Here is a 21,919-nt window from a genome sequence, read left to right as displayed (position 1 = left end):
CTCTTCTCCCCAATCCTATCCAATACTTCCTCATTAGTTACGTGATCTACCCACCTAATCTTCAGCATTCTTCTGTAGCACCACATTTCAAAAACTTCTATTCTCTTCTTGTCCAAACTATTTACCGTCCATGTTTCACTTCCATACATGGCTACACTCCATACACATACTTTCAGAAATAACTTCCTGACACTTAAATCTATACTCGATGTTAACAAATTTCTCTTCTTCAGAAACGCTTTCCTTGCTATTGCCAGTCTACATTTTATATCCTCTCTACTTCGTCCATCATCAGTTATTTTGCTCCCCAAATAGCAAAACTCCTTTACTACTGTAAGTCTCTCATTTCCTAATCTAATACCCTCAGCATCACCCGACTTAGCTCGACTACATTCCATTATCCTCGTTTTGCTTTTGTTGATGTTCATCTTATATCCTCCCTTCAAGACACCATCCATTCCGTTCAACTGCTCTTCCAAGTCCTTTGCTGTCTCTGACAGAATTACAATGTCATCGGCGAACCTCAAAGTTTTTATTTCTTCTCCATGGATTTTAATACCTACTCCAAATTTTTCTTTTGTTTCCTTTACTGCTTGCTCAATATAGAGATTGAATAACATCGGGGAGAGGCTACAACCCTGTCTTACTCCCTTCCCAACCACTGCTTCCTTTTCATGTCCCTCAACTCTTATAACTGCCATCTGGTTTCTGTACAAGTTGTAAATAGCCTTTCGCTCCCTGTATTTTACCCCTGCCACCTTTAGAATTTGAAGGAGAGTATTCCAGTCAACATTGTCAAAAGCTTTCTCTAAGTCTACAAATGCTAGAAACGTAGGTTTGCCTTTCCTTAATCTTTCTTCTAAGATAAGTCGTAAGGTCAGTATTTCCTCACGTGTTCCAGTATTTCTACGGAATCCAAACTGATCTTCCCCGAGGTCAGCTTCTACTAGTTTTTCCATTCGTCTGTAAAGAATTCGTGTTAGTACTTTGCAGCTGTGGCTTATTAAACTGATTGTTCGGTAATTTTCACATTTGTCAACACCTGCTTTCTTTGGGATTGGAATTATTATATTCTTCTAGAAGTCTGAGGGTATTTCGCCTGTTTCATACATTTTGCTCACCAGATGGTAGAGTTTTGTCAGGACTGGCTCTCCCAAGGCCGTCAGTAGTTCCAATGGAATGTTGTCTACTCCGGGGGCCTTGTTTCGACTCAGGTCTTTCAGTGCTCTGTCAAACTCTTCACGCAGTATCGTATCTCCCATTTCATCTTCATCTACATCCTCTTCCATTTCCATAATATTATCCTCAAGTGCATCGCCCTTGTATAGACCCTCTATATACTCCTTCCACCTTTCTGCTTTCCCTTCTTTGCTTAGAACAGGGTTTCCATCTGAGCTCTTGATGTTCATACATGTGGTTCTCTTATCTCCAAAGGTCTCTTTAATTTTCCTGTAGGCAGTATCTATCTTACCCCTAGTGAGATAAGCCTCTACATCCTTACATTTGTCCCCTAGCCATCCCTGCTTAGCCATTTTGCACTTCCTGTCGATCTCATTTTTGAGACGTTTGTATTCCTTTTTGCCTGCTTCATTTACTGCATTTTTATATTTTCTCCTTTCATCAATTAAATTCAATATTTCTTCTGTTACCCAAGGATTTCTACTAACCCTCTTCTTTTTACCTACTTGATCGTCTGCTGCCTTCACTACTTCATCCCTCAAAGCTACCCATTCTTCTTCTACTGTATTTCTTTCCCCAATTCCTTTCAATTGTTCCCTTAAGCTCTCCCTGAAACTCTGTACAACCTCTGGTTCTTTCAGTTTATCCAGGTCCCATCTCCTTAAATTCCCACCTTTTTGCAGTTTCTTCAGTTTTAATCTACAGGTCATAGCCAATAGATTGTGGTCAGAGTCCACATCTGCCCCTGGAAATGTCTTACAATTTAAAACTTGGTTCCTAAATCTCTGTCTTACCATTATATAATCTATCTGATACCTTTTAGTATCTCCAGGGTTCTTCCATGTATACAACCTTCTATCATGATTCTTAAACCAAGTGTTAGCTATGATTAAGTTGTGCTCTGTGCAAAATTCTACCAGGCGGCTTCCTCTTTCATTTCTTCCCCCTAATCCATGTTCACCTACTACGTTTCCTTCTCTCCCTTTTCCTACACTCGAATTCCAGTCACCCATGACTATTAAATTTTCGTCACCCTTCACTATCTGAATAATTTCTTTTATTTCATCATACATTTCTTCAATTTCTTCGTCATCTGCAGAGCTAGTTGGCATATAAACTTGTACTACTGTAGTAGGTGTGGGCTTCGTATCTATCTTGGTCACAATAATGCGTTCACTATGCTGTTTGTAGTAGCTTACCCGAATTCCTATTTTCCTATCCATTATTAAACCTACTCCTGCATTACCCCTATTTGATTTTGTATTTATAACCCTGTAATCACCAGACCAAAAGTCTTGTTCCTCCTGCCACCGAACTTCACTAATTCCCACTATATCTAACTTTAACCTATCCATTTCCCTTTTTAAATTTTCTAACCTACCTGCTCGATTAAGTGATCTGACATTCCACGCTCCGATCCGTAGAACACCAGTTTTCTTTCTCCTGATAACGACGTCCTCCTGAGTAGTCCCCGCCCGGAGATCCGAATGGGGGACTATTTTACCTCCGGAATATTTTACCCAAGAGGACGCCATCATCATTTAATCATACAGTAAAGCTGCATGCCCTCGGGAAAAATTACGGCCGTAGTTTCCCCTTGCTTTCAGCCGTTCGCAGTACCAGCACAGCAAGGCCGTTTTGGTTATTGTTACAAGACCAGATCAGTCAATCATCCGGACTGTTGCCCTTGCAACTACTGAAAAGGCTGCTGCCCCTCTTCAGGAACCACACGTTTGTCTGGCCTCTCAACAGATACCCCTCCGTTGTGGTTGTACCTACGGTATGGCTATCTGTATCGCTGAGGAACGCAAGCCTCCCCACCAACGGCAAGGTCCATGGTTCATGGGGGGTTCCTTGATTATCAGTCATTAATATGCCAAACCTCATCAACAAATAGTTCTTATTAAGCAGGATTGATGAGAAACTGGCTGGACGTGTGTGACTCCACAGCAAGCGAGATAAATAATACGATGTGGGCGCAAAACGGCCGAATTGATCGAGTCCATTATAGCAACTAATGACTCTCAAGTTATTTCTTGCAGTTTGATGTGTCACCCGTACCATATACTTAAATTACGATAGTTACAAATAGAAAAGTGAAGAAACTGAAGGAATGACATCATACAAGTGAAGTTATGTTGGCTGATTTGTAGTGTAAAGCTACGCGAGTTTCGGCGTTTCATATAGTTATAGACCGATAATCTATATCACTACTTTCACTATTTTTAATAACCGCTTATTATGCATGAAAGCAATTGAACTTCCGTGGAAATTAGTTAAAATTTTACCTCTTGTCTCGTTGTCTTCGTTTTCTTCTCGGCTCTGCTCTGCTCGTAGCTGGTACAATAACTTCAGCACTAGAGAACTTTAGATCGTGATCCGTCGCATTTGTAATTAATAAGTAAAACTTTTTTACAACCACGTAGTTTATTTGAAGGACGATAAGTGATTACTCACAATAATAATGTGCCGACTAGCGGCAGACCACACAGATACTTCCATCTACTGCCACAGCAAGAAAGCCAGAGAGCGATATATTAGTGTGTAAGAATCTTCATTTGTTCAAAAAGAAAACAAAGTTAAACGAGAAATTTCTAAACATCACTGAGATTTATTGATATTGCAGCTGAAGACTGCTCCACTCGTGTCTTTCCTTAATTAGTACTTTGTAATTGAAAAGGTTTGGCCCTCGGGCTGTTACATCTTGTGCAGGGACGACCGTAGTGGTTTATCAGTTGTTCAAGGGAGACTATTTTCAATCAGAGACAAGTCTGGTGATAGTACTTAGGGGGTGTTCAGTATCGTGTTGCTAGCGATGGGGAACGCGGCAGGTGTGTGCTGGGGAACACAGCAATGTTCGAGGGTCTTGTCTCACCTAATCTCTGGATGTATCAGGCGCAGTTCCCCCAACAGATACCTACAGTGTACGATCACTGAGTTTCATTGGGTTCAACACTTGTCCAAGTATCTGCTACAGTCTCCTTTCCATGGGCAATGGCTGCTCGTTTGATGCGGCGAACCAGTCACGAGTACACTATCTGATCAAAAGTACCCAGACACCCTCATGTAATGCGGAGCTGACCATCAGATGTCACGTAAATCTGACCCACCAGTACAAAAGGATGCGGGGAGTATTGTGTTGTCGGAAGAGAAACAGCAACACCAGAATGGGTTGTTCAGGAGATCCCAGTGACTTCGAATGTGGACTAGTCACTGGATGTCACCTGAGTAACAAATCCGTCATGAATATTTCTGCGCTTCTAAATCTTCCAAAGTCGACTGTTGCTGATGGCGATGTGGAAACGCCAAGGAACAACCACAGCTAAACAGAGATCAGGTACTCATATACTAACGGACAAGGGCCTTCAAGCGCTGTGCAGACTGCTTGTAAAAAAATCTTTCCCTTTGCAACGTTGAGGGATGTGATACACGAGGGCTATTCGGAAAGTAAGGAACGATAGGTCGTGAAATGGAAACCACAGAGAAAATCAATACTGTTTTATTTGCAGCTGTTAGCTACACCTTCCAGTTACTTCCCTGCACAATCGCCGCTCAGACTTAGACGTCTGTCGTAGCGTCCTACCAACTTTTCAATTCCCTCGTTATAGAAGACAGCCGCCAGTGCTTTTCGACAATTTTCTACTCCGTACTGCAGCTCGTTGTCTGTGTCAAAATATTGTCTTCACAGCCAGCGGTTCATTTGAGCAGAGCTGAACCTCAGAGGTAGCCAATTACGGGCAGTATTGCGGGTGATCAAACACTTCGCATCGAAAACGCTGCAAGAGCATCTTCATTGCCCCTGCAGAGCGCGGCCGAGAATTGTCGTGTAGAACGAACTGCATGACATGTTATGTAGATTGCATAGCTTCAGGCGAAATCTTTCGCCAGGCCCTCATACTTGGCGGGAGATGCTAATTTCTAGCCATCTTTACGTTCTCACCGTGAGCTCAGAACTGAAAAGAGCGACATGATTCGACAATCGATGGGCGTACTAGACACAGTGCCCAATGCATCTGTGCAAACCTTCATCAGATTTTCACTGTATTTTCCATTTCGTGACCGATCGTGCCTTACTTTCCGAATAACCATCGTATGTATTATTGGACAGGGGCACATTTTGCTGCTGAGGTAAGACAACTGCTAACATGTTAACATGGTCCGAAATGGACAGGTAAAAGAGGGTCTGTGCCTTGGCTTCCAACATCATGTGACACATATCCTCCGGATTTTTTTCTGTCTGGGGTCGTCTCAGAAGTAAAGGACTTCTGTTGATATGGCTGAAGAACTGGAACAGCGAGTTGTGCAACCTTATCATGCTTTTCCAGGAGGAGCAGCGGCATTTGAAATAATTCAAATCACACTGTACAGATGACTTGAGTGCTGCATTCAGATCTGAGGACGACAGGTAGTAGCGTACAGAAATTTGTAACTTGTAATACACTGAAATATTTTGTCTCTTTTTGAGGTAGGTCATGGATGAAATTCGAGACCAGTTAGACTGTGGTATAAGTTTGCATTTCAGTACATACACTGATCAGCCAGAACATTAAGGCCACCTACTTAACAGCCAGTATGTCCACCACTGGCACAGATAACAGCGACGACGGTTTCTATGAGCCCTTGGTAGGTCGCTGGAGGGAGTTGGCACCACATCTGCACACACAAGTCACCTAATTCCCGTCAATTCCGAGGAGGGGTGGGGGGGGGGCGATAAGCTCTGACGACACGTTCAATCACATACCAGATATGTTCGATCGGGTTCAACTCTGGCGAGTTGGGGGGAGGGGGTAGGGGGCAGCACATCAATCAGAACTAGTCACTGTGTTCCTTTACCATTCCATCACTCTTCCGGCCTTGTGACATGGCGTACCTTTTCACTGTTGTCAGCAAACATGGTTGTTATGAGGGTTGTACACGGTCTGCATTATAAGATACTCCTTCGCCGTCAGGGCTCCCTGCACGAGCTCAACTGGACGCATGGATACCCACGTAAATGTTTTCCAGAGCATAATGGAGCCGCCGCCAGCTTTTCTCCGTTTTGCAGTACAATTTCAAGAAGCTGTTCGCCTGGAAAAAGACGTTTTCGCGCACTTCCATCGGAATGATGAAGAAGGTATCAAGATCCATCAGACCATGCAACGCTCTGCCACAGTCTCAACGTCCAGTGCCAACGATCACATGCACTGTGTGTCCACACAATCTTGTACTCTGCACTACATCATGTTTGACATTAGTTCCGCCATAATTCGCCTCCTGTTCTGTTTTACCAGCCTACGACGTCCGACATTTGTAGTGAGGGTTGGTCGACCAACCCCACGACGTCTGGACGTGGTTTGACCTTGGTTCCACCACGTGGTGAAGACACTCACCACAGCACTCCTTGAACGCCCCACATGTCGTGCAGTTTCCGAAATGCTCGTGCCGATCCTCCGGGCCGTCACAAAATGCCTTTGGTCAAACTCAGATGGATCGCGCTCCTTCCCCATCCTACACAAGGGCAGCACGCGCACTGATATTACATGCACTGCTGTAGCAGTCATTCCTCGCTGAGTGATCCTGCTATAGCCTGGACGGGTTTTTATCGATAAGAGGTGGGTGGTCGTAATGTACTGGCTGATGACTGCATTTAGTAGCCTAACAACGACAATATTTTGTATTGAAGAAAGTGGCAGCACATAACCATACATTCACAATTATCTCGTAAACTGGTCGTTTGCAGACCCATGTTTTCTTGATCCGTTTTTCATGTTTTTTCGCTATTAATTATGTTAATCCCTGTATAAGTCCTATAGAGTCTTTTTGAGGCTAAAGAGGCTATTGATAGACGATGTTTGGTCTCAGCTTGGCAACCACGACCAGCACCGCGTGGCCAACCGCTACAGCCCGGAGCTAGTGGACGGCATGAACATGCTGGTGACGCTGCTACCTGGAACCGCCGTCACCTACAACGGAGAAGAGATCGGCATGGAGGACAACTACAACATGACGTGCGAGGTGGCTCAGGACCCGCAGGGCTGCGCAGATAACGTCACACTGGGAAATTCCAGGGACCCGGAGAGGACGCCATTCCAGTGGGACGCCTCTAAGAACGCAGGTAGGAATGCTCTGCATCCTGTTTGGTTAAAGTGGCTTTGAGAGAGAGTTGTATGGCGTTGTTGGTCTCGATAGGCTGCTAAGCCGCTTATTTGTAAGGAACAGTTTTTTTCATGTAAATAAGCACTTTTGTCTCATGAAGAGAAAGTATAACTGCTGTCTGGATTCTGTACAGTCTGTAAATGATATTTCGCTCCCTTTGTTTAGTCCATGATATCTTCAGAATTTCAAGGAGTGTTTTCCAATCAACGTTGGCAAAGTCTTTCTCGTAGTTTACAAATGCTGGAAACGTAGGTGTATTTTTCCTAAATCTCTATTCTAAGAGGTTTCGTAGATTCAGTATTACCTCGAGTGTTTCTCCATTTCTCTGGAACCTAAACTCTCCTTCCCCTAGATCAGCTTCTACCAGCTTTTTCATTCTTCTGTACATAATTTTTGTCTGCAACTGTTACTGATGAAACTGTTAGTTTGGTAATATTCTCACCTGTCAGCACGTTCTTTCTTTGGAATTGGAATTATTACATTCTTCTTGAAGTCGGAGGATATTTGGTCTGCCTCATACATCATGAACACCAGGTGGAACAGTTTTGTCGTTGCTGGTTCTCCCAAGGAGAATGGGAATGTCGTCTATTCCAAGACTTTCGCTGTGACTTACACCTTTCCGTGCTCTATCAAATTCCTCTTTCAGTATCACATCTCCCATCTTATCTTCATCTGCTTTCCCTGCCTGTTGAATAATATGGCCTTAAAGTTCATCTTCCTTGTATAGCCCCTCAAGAAACATAAGAGACTGATCGTCATAAAATGAGCTGCACCCAGAACAACAAAATGGATTGCGATCATTGTTGGCATGAAGGTAGATGGTACAACACATATGAAATGATTACATTTTCAACTTTGAAGGACCAAAATTTATTGAGATACACAGCCACAACATGTCGGTATTAGAACTGCATCGGGTTATCATGGTTGTTAATACAAGCATCCAGACATTGCGGCATGCAGATGTACAGGTCTAGGATGTAGTTTTGGGGTACTTGATACCGAAGTAGTCCTGCTACACTCCATCCCATGCTGCTTACACCGTAGGATATAGTTGCCGCAGATTGGTGGGTGGTGGTGGAGTCCTGATGGCACACCATACATTCTCGATTAGTGAAACATCGGGCGATAAGGCTGGCCACGGCAGACTATCCTCAGCTGCAACGCCCGTTCGGGAGATGGCAGCGGTGTGAGGACGAGCGTCGTCCCGTTGAAATAGGGCATGGGCGTGGGCGTTTACGAAAGGCAGACACCAGTTACAGGAGCTCGTCCACGTACTGTGTGGCTATCACGGAGCCTGTTAGGAACACTAACGTTGAACAGGCGCTGTAGAAAATCGCTTCCCACACCATCACACCAAGCAAGCAAGATGTGTGATGGGAGACCACAACCCGCTCTCCATCGCGCTTCCAGACATGGATCCAGTGGCTGTCGTATCCAAAGCAGAAGTGGTAGTCGTCACTAAAGGCTTGTCCCCATGCCCATCATTGCCGGTGAGTCGGGTATGACGCTGTGGGGGTGTGAATGGGTGTGGGGGTGTAACAGTCGACGTTCTGCGAGCCGTGCGACGTACAGCTACTTGCCAATGGTACCAGCGCTTACAGAATGTTGCACAGGAAGAAGAACAGCTCATTGAATCGCCTCTATCGGATCTGCTCGCGTGTGGCGGATAATCATTCGGTGCTCTCTCTTTGAGGTGTGTGTCGGACGTGCACATTCTATATGTCATGGATGCGTGCCTTCCTGTACCCATTGCCACCAAAAACGGGCAACGGTGGTGTCCGTAGAAGCGGTGTGGTGCGGTGTACGACGGTAGGATCACCCAGCCACCCTCAGTTCCACGATATGGCCTCTCTTGAACCTGATAAACGCGCTGTTGAACGTGTCGTCTAGCTCCAGTGTACATGAAGGAGATGCTACCTGCTGTTATACTACTAGCCAACACGGCCGTTCGGGACCCTCTGGGACCCTCTGATGTCGTCAACGGACGAGTGCGGAGTCACGGCCTCACCCATGCTCCCCGCGTTCGCGTCTGACAGCGCAGAAGTAATCATAGACATAGCTGATTGTGTGCAACATATCCGCCTAGTTCGCGCGTCGGGTCCTTCCGGGCGCTGCTCTTTTATGACGATCAGTGTGTACTACAGTAGTGATGTCACGGAATCAACAAAATCTACAGCTGGCGCCAATTATTTTTCTGCTAGAGACCTCAACGCACTTCCATAAGTACGAGTCTGCTGTGTCTTATGGAGGACGCGTGTGTGCAGGCTTCAGCACGGCGGACGAGACGTGGCTGCCCGTCAACCCCAACTACCTGACCCTGAACGCGGCGCAGCAGGAATCCGCGGCTGGCCGCAGCCACCTCAAGACGTACCGCCTGCTGGCACAACTACGGCGGGACGACGAGTCCATCCACAATAGAAATGTCTCCGTCGCCAGCGCCGGCAGCGTCTTCCTTTTCAGCAGGTACGTCAGCCCAGAGGGGCACGGTCCTACCTACTTTGTCGATTTGTTTTTTCATCTGTAGTTTGCGCAGAAATTAGTTAACAAGGCTTTGTAAATGAGTGATGTACATTACCATGACGAGATTCTAGTAAAAACTAATTTTATTTATTTATTTTTTGCTCCGTATAATTATATTATTTGGGATTTTACAGTAGGTGATAGTTTCTGTGTACGATTATACAGCCTGATTCAAAAAGAAAGATCAGTTTTCAGTTATATTTGTTCCTGCACTGTATTTTATTTTCCCAGATGTGTTTTGCCTTTTTTCACTTTAAGGTGTCATCAGTGAGGTATACAACGATACAGTTATGATACATTTTTGTTTTGACGCATTATTCCTATATTACAAAACAGTTCACATCTCGCTTGTTATGCAAATACGTGATAACTTATGGTTCTTCCTGCTTTTAATCGGCATAGGTGTTTCCTCTCATCTGGTCACATGGAGGTCGCAGTGCCACCCTATTTACGAAACATAAGGATGTTTTTGTGTTTCGAACATTTTTCTTCCCACTTTTAATTTTGCTTGCACTTGTTGTTTCGATGCACTGTCAGTCACCTGTGACTAATTTAGACGTAACACTAATATAGACATAACTACTTTACATACGCTGCGTATTTCTTCCTGTTTGGTTTCTTTACATACATATACATGTTGGCAACCTAACGAAATATATGCTGAAAACTAACGTCTATCAATTTCTGTTACGTTTATATCTCTGTGTTTGTGTATGTGTGTGCATGTGAGCGACAGAGAGAGAGAAAGGGAAAGAGAAATAGAAAGAGAAAGAGAATTAGAGAGAGAGAGAGAGAGAGAGAGAGAGAGAGAGAGAGGGAGAGGGAGAGTATACGTACATGGATTTTAAAAAAAATTAGATTTGAGTTTTAGTTTAAATGTTTTGTGGAGAGGTTCATGGATAAGTGAGTGGAAAAGGGTAGGGACGTATTATTATTATTATTATGATAATAGTTCTTTGTTGTAGTGTTACTCTATTACTTTATCTATTAGAGAAAACAATGAGTCGTTTGGTACATGTACTTCATCTTTCAACAGAGTTTTCTTTTTTGCTTTGGTTTTTTTATGTGATTGTTTTCCTGCAGGGTTCAGTTGATTATTACAGAGAAGTTGTGAAAAACAGAAACAAATCGTGCATGTCACTAGACAGAGAAATGTTGAAAGATATATGTTCGCACCGACATTTTACGACACACTGAACATGAGCACAGTACGTTGGCCGAGAAACACCGAAACGGTAGACCATTCCACGTACGAATCAACAGATTCCTGTTTATAGAATCGATAGCTTCAACTACTCGATTTCTGAAGCCCTGAAGAGTCGCTGCCATAGGTGGGACAAAGACTCTGAACTTTATGCACCCTCAAAAACAAAAAAAAAAAAAAAAAAAAAAAAAAAAAAAAAAAAAAAAAAAAAAAAAAAACACAGAGAGTGACGTCTGGTGACATTGCAGGCCAAAGGCGATGAAAAAGATCTTTTCCACATCTTCCAAGATAACTCCGCTTCTAAAAGTGAAAGTGAGGCAGGATGTCGTCATGCATGAAAATGAAATTATGAGAATCTTCGTGAAGTTGAGGAAACAACTAATTCTGCAAGATGTCGAGCTATGACATTTCTGCCGCACTGCGCTCGGGATAAACAACAGGTCCATAAAATTTGTATACAGGGACGGCGCAAAACACATCCCGTTTTGGTAAGTCTCTTTCATGGTCGACGACGGAGCCAGCACTTTGTGAGCCCCAAATTTTTACATTATAGTGGTTTACTTTATGCCGTAGATGAAACGACGCTTAATCCGAATAGATGAGTCGTTCAGATTAAGTATCCACTGCCGTATCGTGAAGAACTGAAGTGCAACATTTGTACCTTGTGTTATGGTTGCCGGGACAAACTTTTACAGTGACGCCATCTTATAATTCTTAATGTATAGGCGTCGTTTCAGAAGACGTCACACCGTTGTTTGAGATAGTTCCTGTCCTGTCCATCTCGTGGACCTCCGAAGGCTCCGTGTGAACGTATCCCGGATACGCTCGACATTTTCATCAGACGTGCGTGGCCGACCAGTAGTCTTCCCTTTGCATACTCGACCAGCTTTCAAGAAGTCTGTACGCCCGTCATAAATCTACTGGTGTAGAGGCGACTTCTTGCTGAACCGACGATGGAATGCACGTTACACTTGACAGCAGACTGACTTCGCGCAATTTCGAAAACAAAATGATTTCTCTTGTGGTGCAGTCGCCATGTTGTACATACAAACAACAGCGCATCTGCGTCAAAACTTTGAACCTTACTCTATTCAGTGACATGCGCTATATTTTTCTGTCCTTTTTAGTTTGTCTGTAATAAACAACTGAAATCTGTTCTTTATTTTCGAATCACCCTTTATTTCCATGTCACTTCAAGCTACATAATAACGACACTACATTTCAAATATTTTTACTACTACAAGTACTAGTACAATTGTAATATTACCAACATCGCGACTGTGAGGTTTGTTCAATAAGTAAGGTTCCAAATACTCTCGTTGATGTACAGATACCCCATACGAATTACATTTTAAATACAATGTTACCAACTTCCAGCCAACCGGTTGCAAACGTTAAAACGTCTAGACTAGAGCGACGTCGCTCATATTTTCGTTTTAACCACTTGTGAGTATTTTTATGCAATTTAAGTTGTAAAGATTAAGTATTTGTTCTATGCCCACCTGCTATTAATGTACCTTCCTGTGATATTGTTAAGTAAGGTAACAGTTTCTTCTGAAGACGGCGCCCCTAGTTGGCGTTGAAAACTAGTTAAAGAATTTTAAATTCTGTTTGCAACCGGTTGGCTGAAAGTCTGTTAGACTGTAATTAATTACGGCTGCTGAGCATAGCCATGTCCAAAACATTACATTTTTAATATTAAGAGGTATGCGTTGTCGAATAAATGGTCGGCTATTGAACTGCAGAGTGTAATAAGGCTTTTGCTCTTAAGGAAAACGAGCCTGAAGTAGTTCATTGCCACCGACGTAAGTAGACGGAACGAGTCCAGTATCACGACAACAGACGTTATCTGGTCGCAGGAATTTGAGAAAAGTCAGACCAGATAGGCGAGACGAGGGAAGCTCAGGGTAGCAAAGCGTAGCAGTTTCAGTTTCGAAGGATTGTTTCAAGCAAGCCGTCGCATTCGAGCCATGCGTCACCGAGATCAACATCTTCTTTCCCAGTGGACTGGATATCGGGCACAACATATTGGACTACTCGAATACATGTTCCTGTTGGATACTGCGAAATCTCTCACACCAGAATAAAGCCAAAGGCAGATTAAAACTGTGTGCCCAACCGAGACTCGAACTCGGGACCTTTGCCTTTCGTGGGCAAGTGCTCTACCATCTGAGCAACCGAAGCACGAATCACGCCCGGTACTCACAGCTTTACTTCTGCCAGTATCTCGTCTCCTACCTTCCAAACTTTACAGAAGCACATACTTACTGCAAATTCCCGGTATTGTCTAGCACATTTTGAGACATAATCCCTTTCTGTGTGACGAACAAGTAAGTCATGCACATGTGTTGTTACTGAGATGACAATGCGGCTGGTACGCTTAAATATTGTAAACATACTGTCTGAATTTCGCTCTAGATATACCGATGTTCAGTGAGGTGTAGGTCTTACAGTAGAAAAGTGAAGTACTGATCACAGATAGAGTCCGTATTACGTCCAATTTCGAAGGACAAATACATATAGTAGACAAATGTATCTCCAAACCAGTTGGCGATGTAACTGTATACATTTATACTAGTCTAGTTTAAAAAAATGTTCAAATTTGTGTGAAATCTTACGGGACTTAACTGCTAAGGTCATCAGTCCCTAAGCTTACACACTACTTAACCTAAAATATCCTAAGGACATACACACACACATCCATGCCCGAGGGAGGACTCGAACCTCCGCCGGGACCAGCCGCACAGTCCATGATTGCAGCGCCTTAGACCGCTCGGCTAATCCCGCGCAGCGGTCTAGTTCATTTAATATTGGAATTTCATGATACCTTGAATATTTTCCGATTTTCATAAACACATCTGTGTGCAGGTAGTTTTACAAACTTGTAAGTAAAAATAAATACATTTGAATTATTCATGCTAAATACTGTATCCGTTCTTTCTCCCATGGGTGAAATCTATGGTAAGATATGTGACATCAGAATCGAAATATCTTTCTCCCGTTACAGGTCACAGAACGGTACTGCCACAACAGTCGTGGCGCTGAACGTAGGGTCTGAGGAGGAGACTGTGGACGTCATTGAGTCAATGCCGGACGTCGACCTTCCTATAATTCTCAGGGTGTACGCGTCCAGCGTCAACAGCGAACTGGATGAAGGGTGAGTTCTTGGGCCTGACTCCTGATTTGCAAGTAAACTGTGAAAATTTCGTACTGGATGCTCAGGGTCGCGTAATAAAACATGCAAATAATTTTTCTGGGCAACTGATCTGATCTAAACAGCCACAAGTCCCCTGCAGATACGTCGACATCCCCTATGCAGGTCCTTCCGATAGCCTTCTCAGTCAGCTCATACAGAATGAAAGGATTATTTTGGTGTTTAGATCCCCTAGATGAGGTACGACTTATAAACGTTTTATGTGAGCTATAGACGAATGTTGCACTAAGAAGACGAAAGAAGAAGGAGGACGTACCACGAAAGAATCATAAGAGTTGACGGAAATCTATAGTTCTGATGTATATCTACAGACAAACATATGATTACAGTTTCAGAAACATTGGACGATTTATTCAAGAAAAAGAGCTTCACATTCTGAGCAAGTGAATAGCGTGGTGGTTCAAATCTGGTCATTAAGCAAGCAGTTATTCGGCTTGGCATTGACTGGTAGACATGTTGGACGTCCTCGGCTTTGAGTCTCATTGATTTGTGTAGAACTGTCTGACGTGATGAGTCCCGCTTCGAAATGAGCCCCCTGACCAGCGGAGACGTGTCTGGAGACGCCCCAGACAGCGGTGGGATATCAACCTGATCGTCATGAGCCATACAATCCGACAGCCAGGGGCGATGGTTTGAGTTAGCATTTCTTTTCATAGCAGGATCCCTTTGGTTGGCATCCGCGATATCCTTACAGCACAGCGGTACGTCGACGACATTCTACAGCCCAGTTTGTTGCCTTTCGTGGCGAGTCATACTCGGCTTATATTTCAGTAAGGTAAGGCCGGCGAGAGTTCCTACTGCTGGTCTTCGTGCTTGATGAGACCTAACTAGCAGGGTCGGCAGACCTCTCCCTAACTAAGAACGTTTGGACCATTAGCGATAGAACCCTCCAGTAAACTCGGTATTTTGAAAATCTAACGCCCCAAGTGGACAGAATTTGTCACGAATCCCTCAGGAGGACAAGCAACAGCTCTGTCAATCAATACCAACCCGAATAACTGATCGCATACAGGCCGGAGGTGTAGCAGCACGTTATTGACTTACCCAATTTGTGAAGCTCTTTCTCTTGAATACGTCATCCAGCTTTTCTGAAACTGTAATTATTTGTTTGTCTGTACATATACGTCATAACTAACGAACACCTTCATATATGGATTCTTCCTTCAACGTAAGTCTTATTTTTGTCTTAGAGTATATAACGCTACTGATCCCATAGAGGTCTAAAAGTTGAAGATTCCTCGTGCTTACAACTAAATAAACAAGCGGGTAAGTGGGTTCTGACATCTTATGTGTTCGACGAAGAGCTTAGTTTGCCGTGAAAGTAGCTTACAAAGAAGTTGATTGAAATTACAACCATCTTCCTGCTTCTTAAATAGTGTTCCTGCAGCCACGTATATTAGCTGATATGAACAGGCCTCCTCTGACCTTAGTCATAGGACTGATCTAGTCACTTGTTTGGAAACAGCACAATAAGATGAGTGGACGAGCAGACGTTACAGAATGGCAGAAAGGACCTATCGTGTTTCGACTTTCCTATGAACACATCTTGATGAAGTTGCCCGATTTTTGGTATTTCAAAGCGGACTGTCGTGTCTACAAAGAATGTTGCACCACTCACATTCGTGTGAGAACAGTGGGGGTAAAAAAAGACAAAGACATTTGTCACGACTTCACAGTGACAGTCGCTTTCAAACCTTATGGGAACTACGTCTGTTAGTGACTGTAGGATTATCTAAGCCAATTTCCGAGTGAACATTGTGAAGCAAACTGCATGCAATGAACATTTGACGGCAGCTACCTGACGAAAGGCGATTTCCCTCAGAGGCACAATGAGCTGCACATTTTATATGAGCCGTGGTGGGCTGGGGTGCAGCGACCGCTGAAGGGATGTGGGATCCATCTTAGAGCTTGCCAGGAGGCGCTCGACTGCCACCTGTGGCATCCTGGGTTCGGCGAGGGAGATGTAGCGCCGTAGAAAGGAGAGGGTGACAGGCTGCAGAACGACGTGAGCGTAAGCAAAACAATTCTTTATTATTCTTTTAGACTTGAAGAATCGTATGAGCGTGCCCTCATCTGGGGTGTGGCCTGTCGTTGTCCCATAATATGCCTGCGTCGGTGCAGCTGAGGTCCCAGAAAAGGCCATGCGGTGTACACTCGCAGCCATGAAGTGGAGTTATGTCGTCAGTGGCGGCCACAGCTTGCAGCGAAGACTTTTACGTTTTGGTCCGGTGTCTCATACGTGCAACAGGTCACAGTGTTGCCAGAGTCAGTGTTAGCTGGAGAGCAGCGGTGCGCACATGGTGAACCCTGGTGGCACAGAGCTGGGTGGTGGTCCACTGATACCTCGGATCATGAGGCAGCAGCAAGTTTCTCGGCGGGCTGTCTCGTAGCGCTGGCGGTGGAGTATTGGCCACGTCACAAATACAGTATCGTGTGGCACATCATTGTCCTCCTGTACAAGTTGTGACTACATCAGTAGAATGTTGTCTCTCGTGGCAACAACTAATGCACGATGAGAAACTACGTAATATAGCCCTGCCATGCCGATGATCTGCCCGGCTGGCCTGGCTGTTTAAATACGGTTCTAAGACGCTGACCACGCGGTAGCCGCAATATTGTCTACGTAGGTGAACTCTCTGGTTTGCACGGATGCTTTCCAAAATGGTATGCACTTTTCTGTGCCTCGGGCATTGGATTGTAGACGGGATGGCACAGAAGGTGCTGCTCGGCAAAGGGTACTTCTGTCCGCATAGGTCATTGACTTGTGACTGTCAATGCCTGGAACTCGGGGCTCTATCTGTGGCATTGGGCAATGACTCTTTCTATGCCATTACACTTCCTTACCCCTAGGAAAAATCCAGCCCACCGAACTTCGCCTTGGGAAACTGACTGCAACTTCACATTCTGCCTCTTTAGCTCATCGTAAACATTCACGCATTCTGTACACTCGGTTCGCTGTCTCACATACCTAGGGTATCTAGTTCCTTGTTTTTCACTTTTTGTCTTCAATTATTTCTTTTGAGTCTGGTTAGCAGCTGTGTCGTTTCACCCCATGGGAAACGGATGGAAATCAATAAGGCATCCTATCAGTGTAACCTTGCCAGTCTGCCTACGTATTATTTGCATACCAACTCCACCAACGTCTGTCCCTGCGTTCACTGTAATTAAGATCCCAAAGCCTTTTCATAAATGCATCATGCAAAAATCCTAATCTCGCATAGTCTCATAATATACACACTACACACTTTTAATAACTAATAATGCAAACCCCAATAAACATTCTCAAACATCTTGTTACCGAGCGGTTCTAGGCGCTGCAGTCCGGAACAGCTCGACTGCTACGGTCGCAGGTTCGAATCCTTCCTCGGGCATGGATGTGTGTGATGTCCTTAGGTTCGTTAGGTTTCAGTAGTTCTAAGTTCTAGGGGACTGATGACCTCAGATGTTAAGTCCCATAGTGCTCAGAGCCATTTGAACCAGCCAACCTATACAAACATATACGCAAACCTACACAAACAATGTCACGCGCTCATATCCAAAATCAGAAACCTGGTACTTTTTCACCTTTCCGAAATTTATACTTATCAACTCCGTTACCTTATCGCTATTACCTAATAAATAAGGAAAAATAAGTACCAAAGAAACGAGGCAGTGGTATATCACTGTGGTCGCATTCTCAGACGCATTGACTGGGAAGAACTCCGTTGTTCTATGGCACAATGCACGCAGTTCAGTACATCCTCACGACAAAGAATTCCTAACACCAACTTCACAATACTTCAATAATGCACATAAATTTTCCATAATACAATATATTCATAACCCTAACTCATCACCGTCTAATAAAAATCATCATCACTTAAAACCTTAACTCACTGTTGCGGCTCACCCTGAGATACTACTCCAGTGTCCCCACTTCAAAGATCTCTCTGACGCCACATCTAACTTCCTTGGCCACAGTAGCCGTGCCTGGGCACACCTATTAACACTTCATGGTACATACACTCCTGGAAATTGAAATAAGAACACCGTGAATTCATTGTCCCAGGAAGGAGAAACTTTATTGACACATTCCTGGGGTCAGATACATCACATGATCACACTGACAGAACCACAGGCACATAGACACAGGCAACAGAGCATGCACAATGTCGGCACTAGTACAGTGTATATCCACCTTTCGCAGCAATGCAGGCTGCTATTCTCCCATGGAGACGATCGTAGATATGCCAGATGTAGTCCTGTGGAACGGCTTGCCATGCCATTTCCACCTGGCGCCTCAGTTGGACCAGCGTTCGTGCTGGACGTGCAGACCACGTGAGACGACGCTTCATCCAGTCCCAAACATGCTCAATGGGGGACAGATCCGGAGATCTTGCTGGCCAGGGTAGTTGACTTACACCTTCTAGAGCACGTTGGGTGGCACGGGATACATGCGGACGTGCATTGTCCTGTTGGAACAGCAAGTTCCCTTGCCGGTCTAGGAATGGTAGAACGATGGGTTCGATGACGGTTTGGATGTACCGTGCACTATTCAGTGTCCCCTCGACGATCACCAGTGGTGTACGGCCAGTGTAAGAGATCGCTCCCCACACCATGATGCCGGGTGTTGGACCTGTGTGCCTCGGTCGTATGCAGTCCTGATTGTGGCGCTCACCTGCACGGCGCCAAACACGCATACGACCATCATTGGCACCAAGGCAGAAGCGACTCTCATCGCTGAAGACGACACGTCTCCATTCGTCCCTCCATTCACACCTGTCGCGACACCACTGGAGGCGGGCTGCACGATGTTGGGGCGTGAGCGGAAGACGGCCTAACGGTGTGCGGGACCGTAGCCCAGCTTCATGGAGACGGTTGCGAATGGTCCTCGCCGATACCCCAGGAGCAACAGTGTCCCTAATTTGCTGGGAAGTGGCGGTGTGGTCCCCTACGGCACTGCGTAGGATCCTACGGTCTTGGCGTGCATCCGTGCGTCGCTGCGGTCCGGTCCCAGGTCGACGGGCACGTGCACCTTCCGCCGACCACTGGCGACAACATCGATGTACTGTGGAGACCTCACGCCCCACGTGTTGAGCAATTCGGCGGTACGTCCACCCGGCCTCCAGCATGCCCACTATACGCCCTCGCTCAAAGTCCGTCAACTGCACATACGGTTCACGTCCACGCTGTCGCGGCATGCTACCAGTGTTAAAGACTGCGATGGAGCTCCGTATGCCACGGCAAACTGGCTGACACTGACGGCGGCGGTGCACAAATGCTGCGCAGCTAGCGCCATTCGACGGCCAACACCGCGGTTCCTGGTGTGTCCGCTGTGCCGCGCGTGTGATCATTGCTTGTACAGCCCTCTCGCAGTGTCCGGAGCAAGTATGGTGGGTCTGACACACCGGTGTCAATGTGTTCTTTTTTCCATTTCCAGGAGTGTAGTATCTGACTCGTCCTCCCGTAATGTAGAATCCCTTGCCAGAACACATATCATTGGCAGCTTTATGCTATCACCCTCACCGTACCTCGAGGAACTAGGAGTGCAGTCGACGGTGTCAGAGCCAGTGAGTCGACTCACATTTGTGCAGTGCTTCAGTGCGTTGCTATTTTGAATCAGTGACACATGACGCCAACACATTTGATACTGTTTCAACACTTAGACCATGAACTACACAGTCAGCACTACAGAGGGGCCGAGCGGATGACGCCGCTGTACGATGTCAGGAATCGTCTGGAAGCGCTCGTGGCGCTAATAAAACATGATTATTCAGTCCATCGTTCATTTTACCAACTTTACAAAGAGTTGTGCACTGATGGCCGTAGTTGCCTCATGCCCTGGTTACGGACACTCTCTCGGTGTCGGACGCTGCGCCAGTCCTTGCGCCTGCGTCCTAGCGAAACGTCGTTCCTCTTACATCGATGTGAATACTTAGCCCAGGCTGGTACAGCATGGATGGCTGCTACCGGCTGGGGGAGTGTACTCGATCCCACTCCGTGCCTCATCTTCCCTGGATCGCCCCATCCGCGGTGTGATGTAGGCGGCAAGCGTTGAACCCAGTACTACCGGTCTGGTAGGTCCCGCACCCGGAGGCGCTTGGGCGTTCCGGACGGTGGTCCGCCAGGAACCCTGGTCGTCATCTTCCGTCCCACACTCAGAGTACAGCACCTAGTACAGCACTGCTCATCAGCTCTCCCATCAGTAGTGTTTGATGTGACACAGCATGAACTTCGTCAGTGGAGTTCAGCTCTGCTGCACTACACGGCTGGCTGGTACTGCTGCAGTTGATCTGAGGCAAGACTTACTAAAATAGCATGGTCATGGAACGGAATGTCGTCGACACGGACTCTATCGTTCCCATTGACCTGAACCGTTCTCCCCTACCTGGAGCTGGGGCTCTGGTATTTAAAGAGCTCTCTGTAGTTCCGTGACGTGTGGTTTACTGGCGATGAGCGTATGTGGTCTCGTTATTCTGCTACCCTTGCTTTAATTCTCTCTCTTAGCAGCTAGTTAAATTGGTCTATGAGTGTTTTCTCTAGCCGTGTCTATTGGTTCTTGCGGCGTCCCGCCGCGCGAATGAGCGTATTTGTTATTTTGCTGTCCTCTATTTTCCCGCTGTGTGCTCTCTCTCACTCAGCTACTGCAGAGTTGCAGACTGTGCCGCCCGTCTGCCTTGCATAACCGTTTTTGCTGGTCCGCCGCTAATCGTAGCGTAACCAGTCTACCTTACGTCAAAGCGTTTGAACTCAGTTAAAAATGTTATAACTTGGAACCCGTATTACTCTCCAGTTTCTTAAAATTCGTCCCGAATTTTCAGCTTCACTTGTTCTTAGTTAGCCTGTACATTCTTAAACATTTTTACATTTCTCCTTGTTCTATGTTACTTTGGAATATTGAATCCTAGTTTATTCTGCTATGCTTATCTAATTAAAGTGTTGTGTTTTCTGCTTTCAACTTATGACTAGGCTGTAGCCATTTTACAGGCATTTGATGGGTTGCTATTTCACTTGAGTGTACCATCTAACGTTTCAGACAGAAGTAGGTTGCACAAATAAATATCAGAATCAAGATTACGCTGAGGGTCGACAAACTGTAAATAATTGTCTTTTGTATATATTTTTCACGATACCGTTTCTTATGCCTCATTATTTGGTTCACTGAGATTTGTTGGTTTTCCTAATTTATCAAGTTGTCTATCGACAGTAATAAAGTTGAATCCAACGAGTTGTTGGTAACAGTTACGTTTTGGTGGGGCAGAGTGTGTGGGGGTTTCTCTGGCCAATACAACATTGGACTGAGCACGTTAAATAGTGAAACTGTCTTCCTGCTATCTCGCATCTAGTCCCATACATTAGCCATCAGTTACATTGTAATTCTATTATTTCCATTTTCGTAACAACAAAGCCAGTGCACACCGATTCTCTGGAATTCCGTCTGTGGCAGTAAAACTTTCTTTTCACACTCTGCCGCTTCTAGCTTCCCTAAAAACAATTGCCTTTCGCGTGAGTTTTTGGTGGTTTGTATCGCCCTTGTTGGACAAATAACAATTCTTTCCTGAACGCAATCGTTGAAATCCGCTACGGACATCACAACATGGGCATCTCTTTTCTTAGAAACTAATAATATTCCTCGTGTTTGTAACTGTGCCCATTTCTGAATTGTACTCCACTCTATTGGATAT

The 21,919-nt window shown here is 45.2% G+C and overlaps 1 protein-coding gene across 1 annotated transcript in view; it reads left to right on the top strand.

The window, feature by feature from the left end:
- Positions 1 to 21,919, top strand: part of LOC124799212 — a 333,002-nt gene that overhangs the window by 188,251 nt on the left and 122,832 nt on the right. Inside the window, exons 20-23 of the mRNA XM_047262783.1 lie at positions 7,021 to 7,273; positions 9,582 to 9,780; positions 14,049 to 14,198; positions 19,675 to 19,804. Of these exons, the coding sequence (XP_047118739.1) occupies positions 7,021 to 7,273; positions 9,582 to 9,780; positions 14,049 to 14,198; positions 19,675 to 19,804 (732 nt within the window). The remainder of the gene's footprint in view (positions 1 to 7,020; positions 7,274 to 9,581; positions 9,781 to 14,048; positions 14,199 to 19,674; positions 19,805 to 21,919) is intronic.

Source organism: Schistocerca piceifrons, chromosome 1 (assembly GCF_021461385.2).
Source record: "Schistocerca piceifrons isolate TAMUIC-IGC-003096 chromosome 1, iqSchPice1.1, whole genome shotgun sequence".
NCBI classification, from domain to species: Eukaryota; Metazoa; Arthropoda; class Insecta; order Orthoptera; family Acrididae; genus Schistocerca; species Schistocerca piceifrons.
The sequence above is the reverse complement of the archived record's forward strand: the minus strand, read 5'-3'. Positions and strand labels throughout refer to the sequence as shown.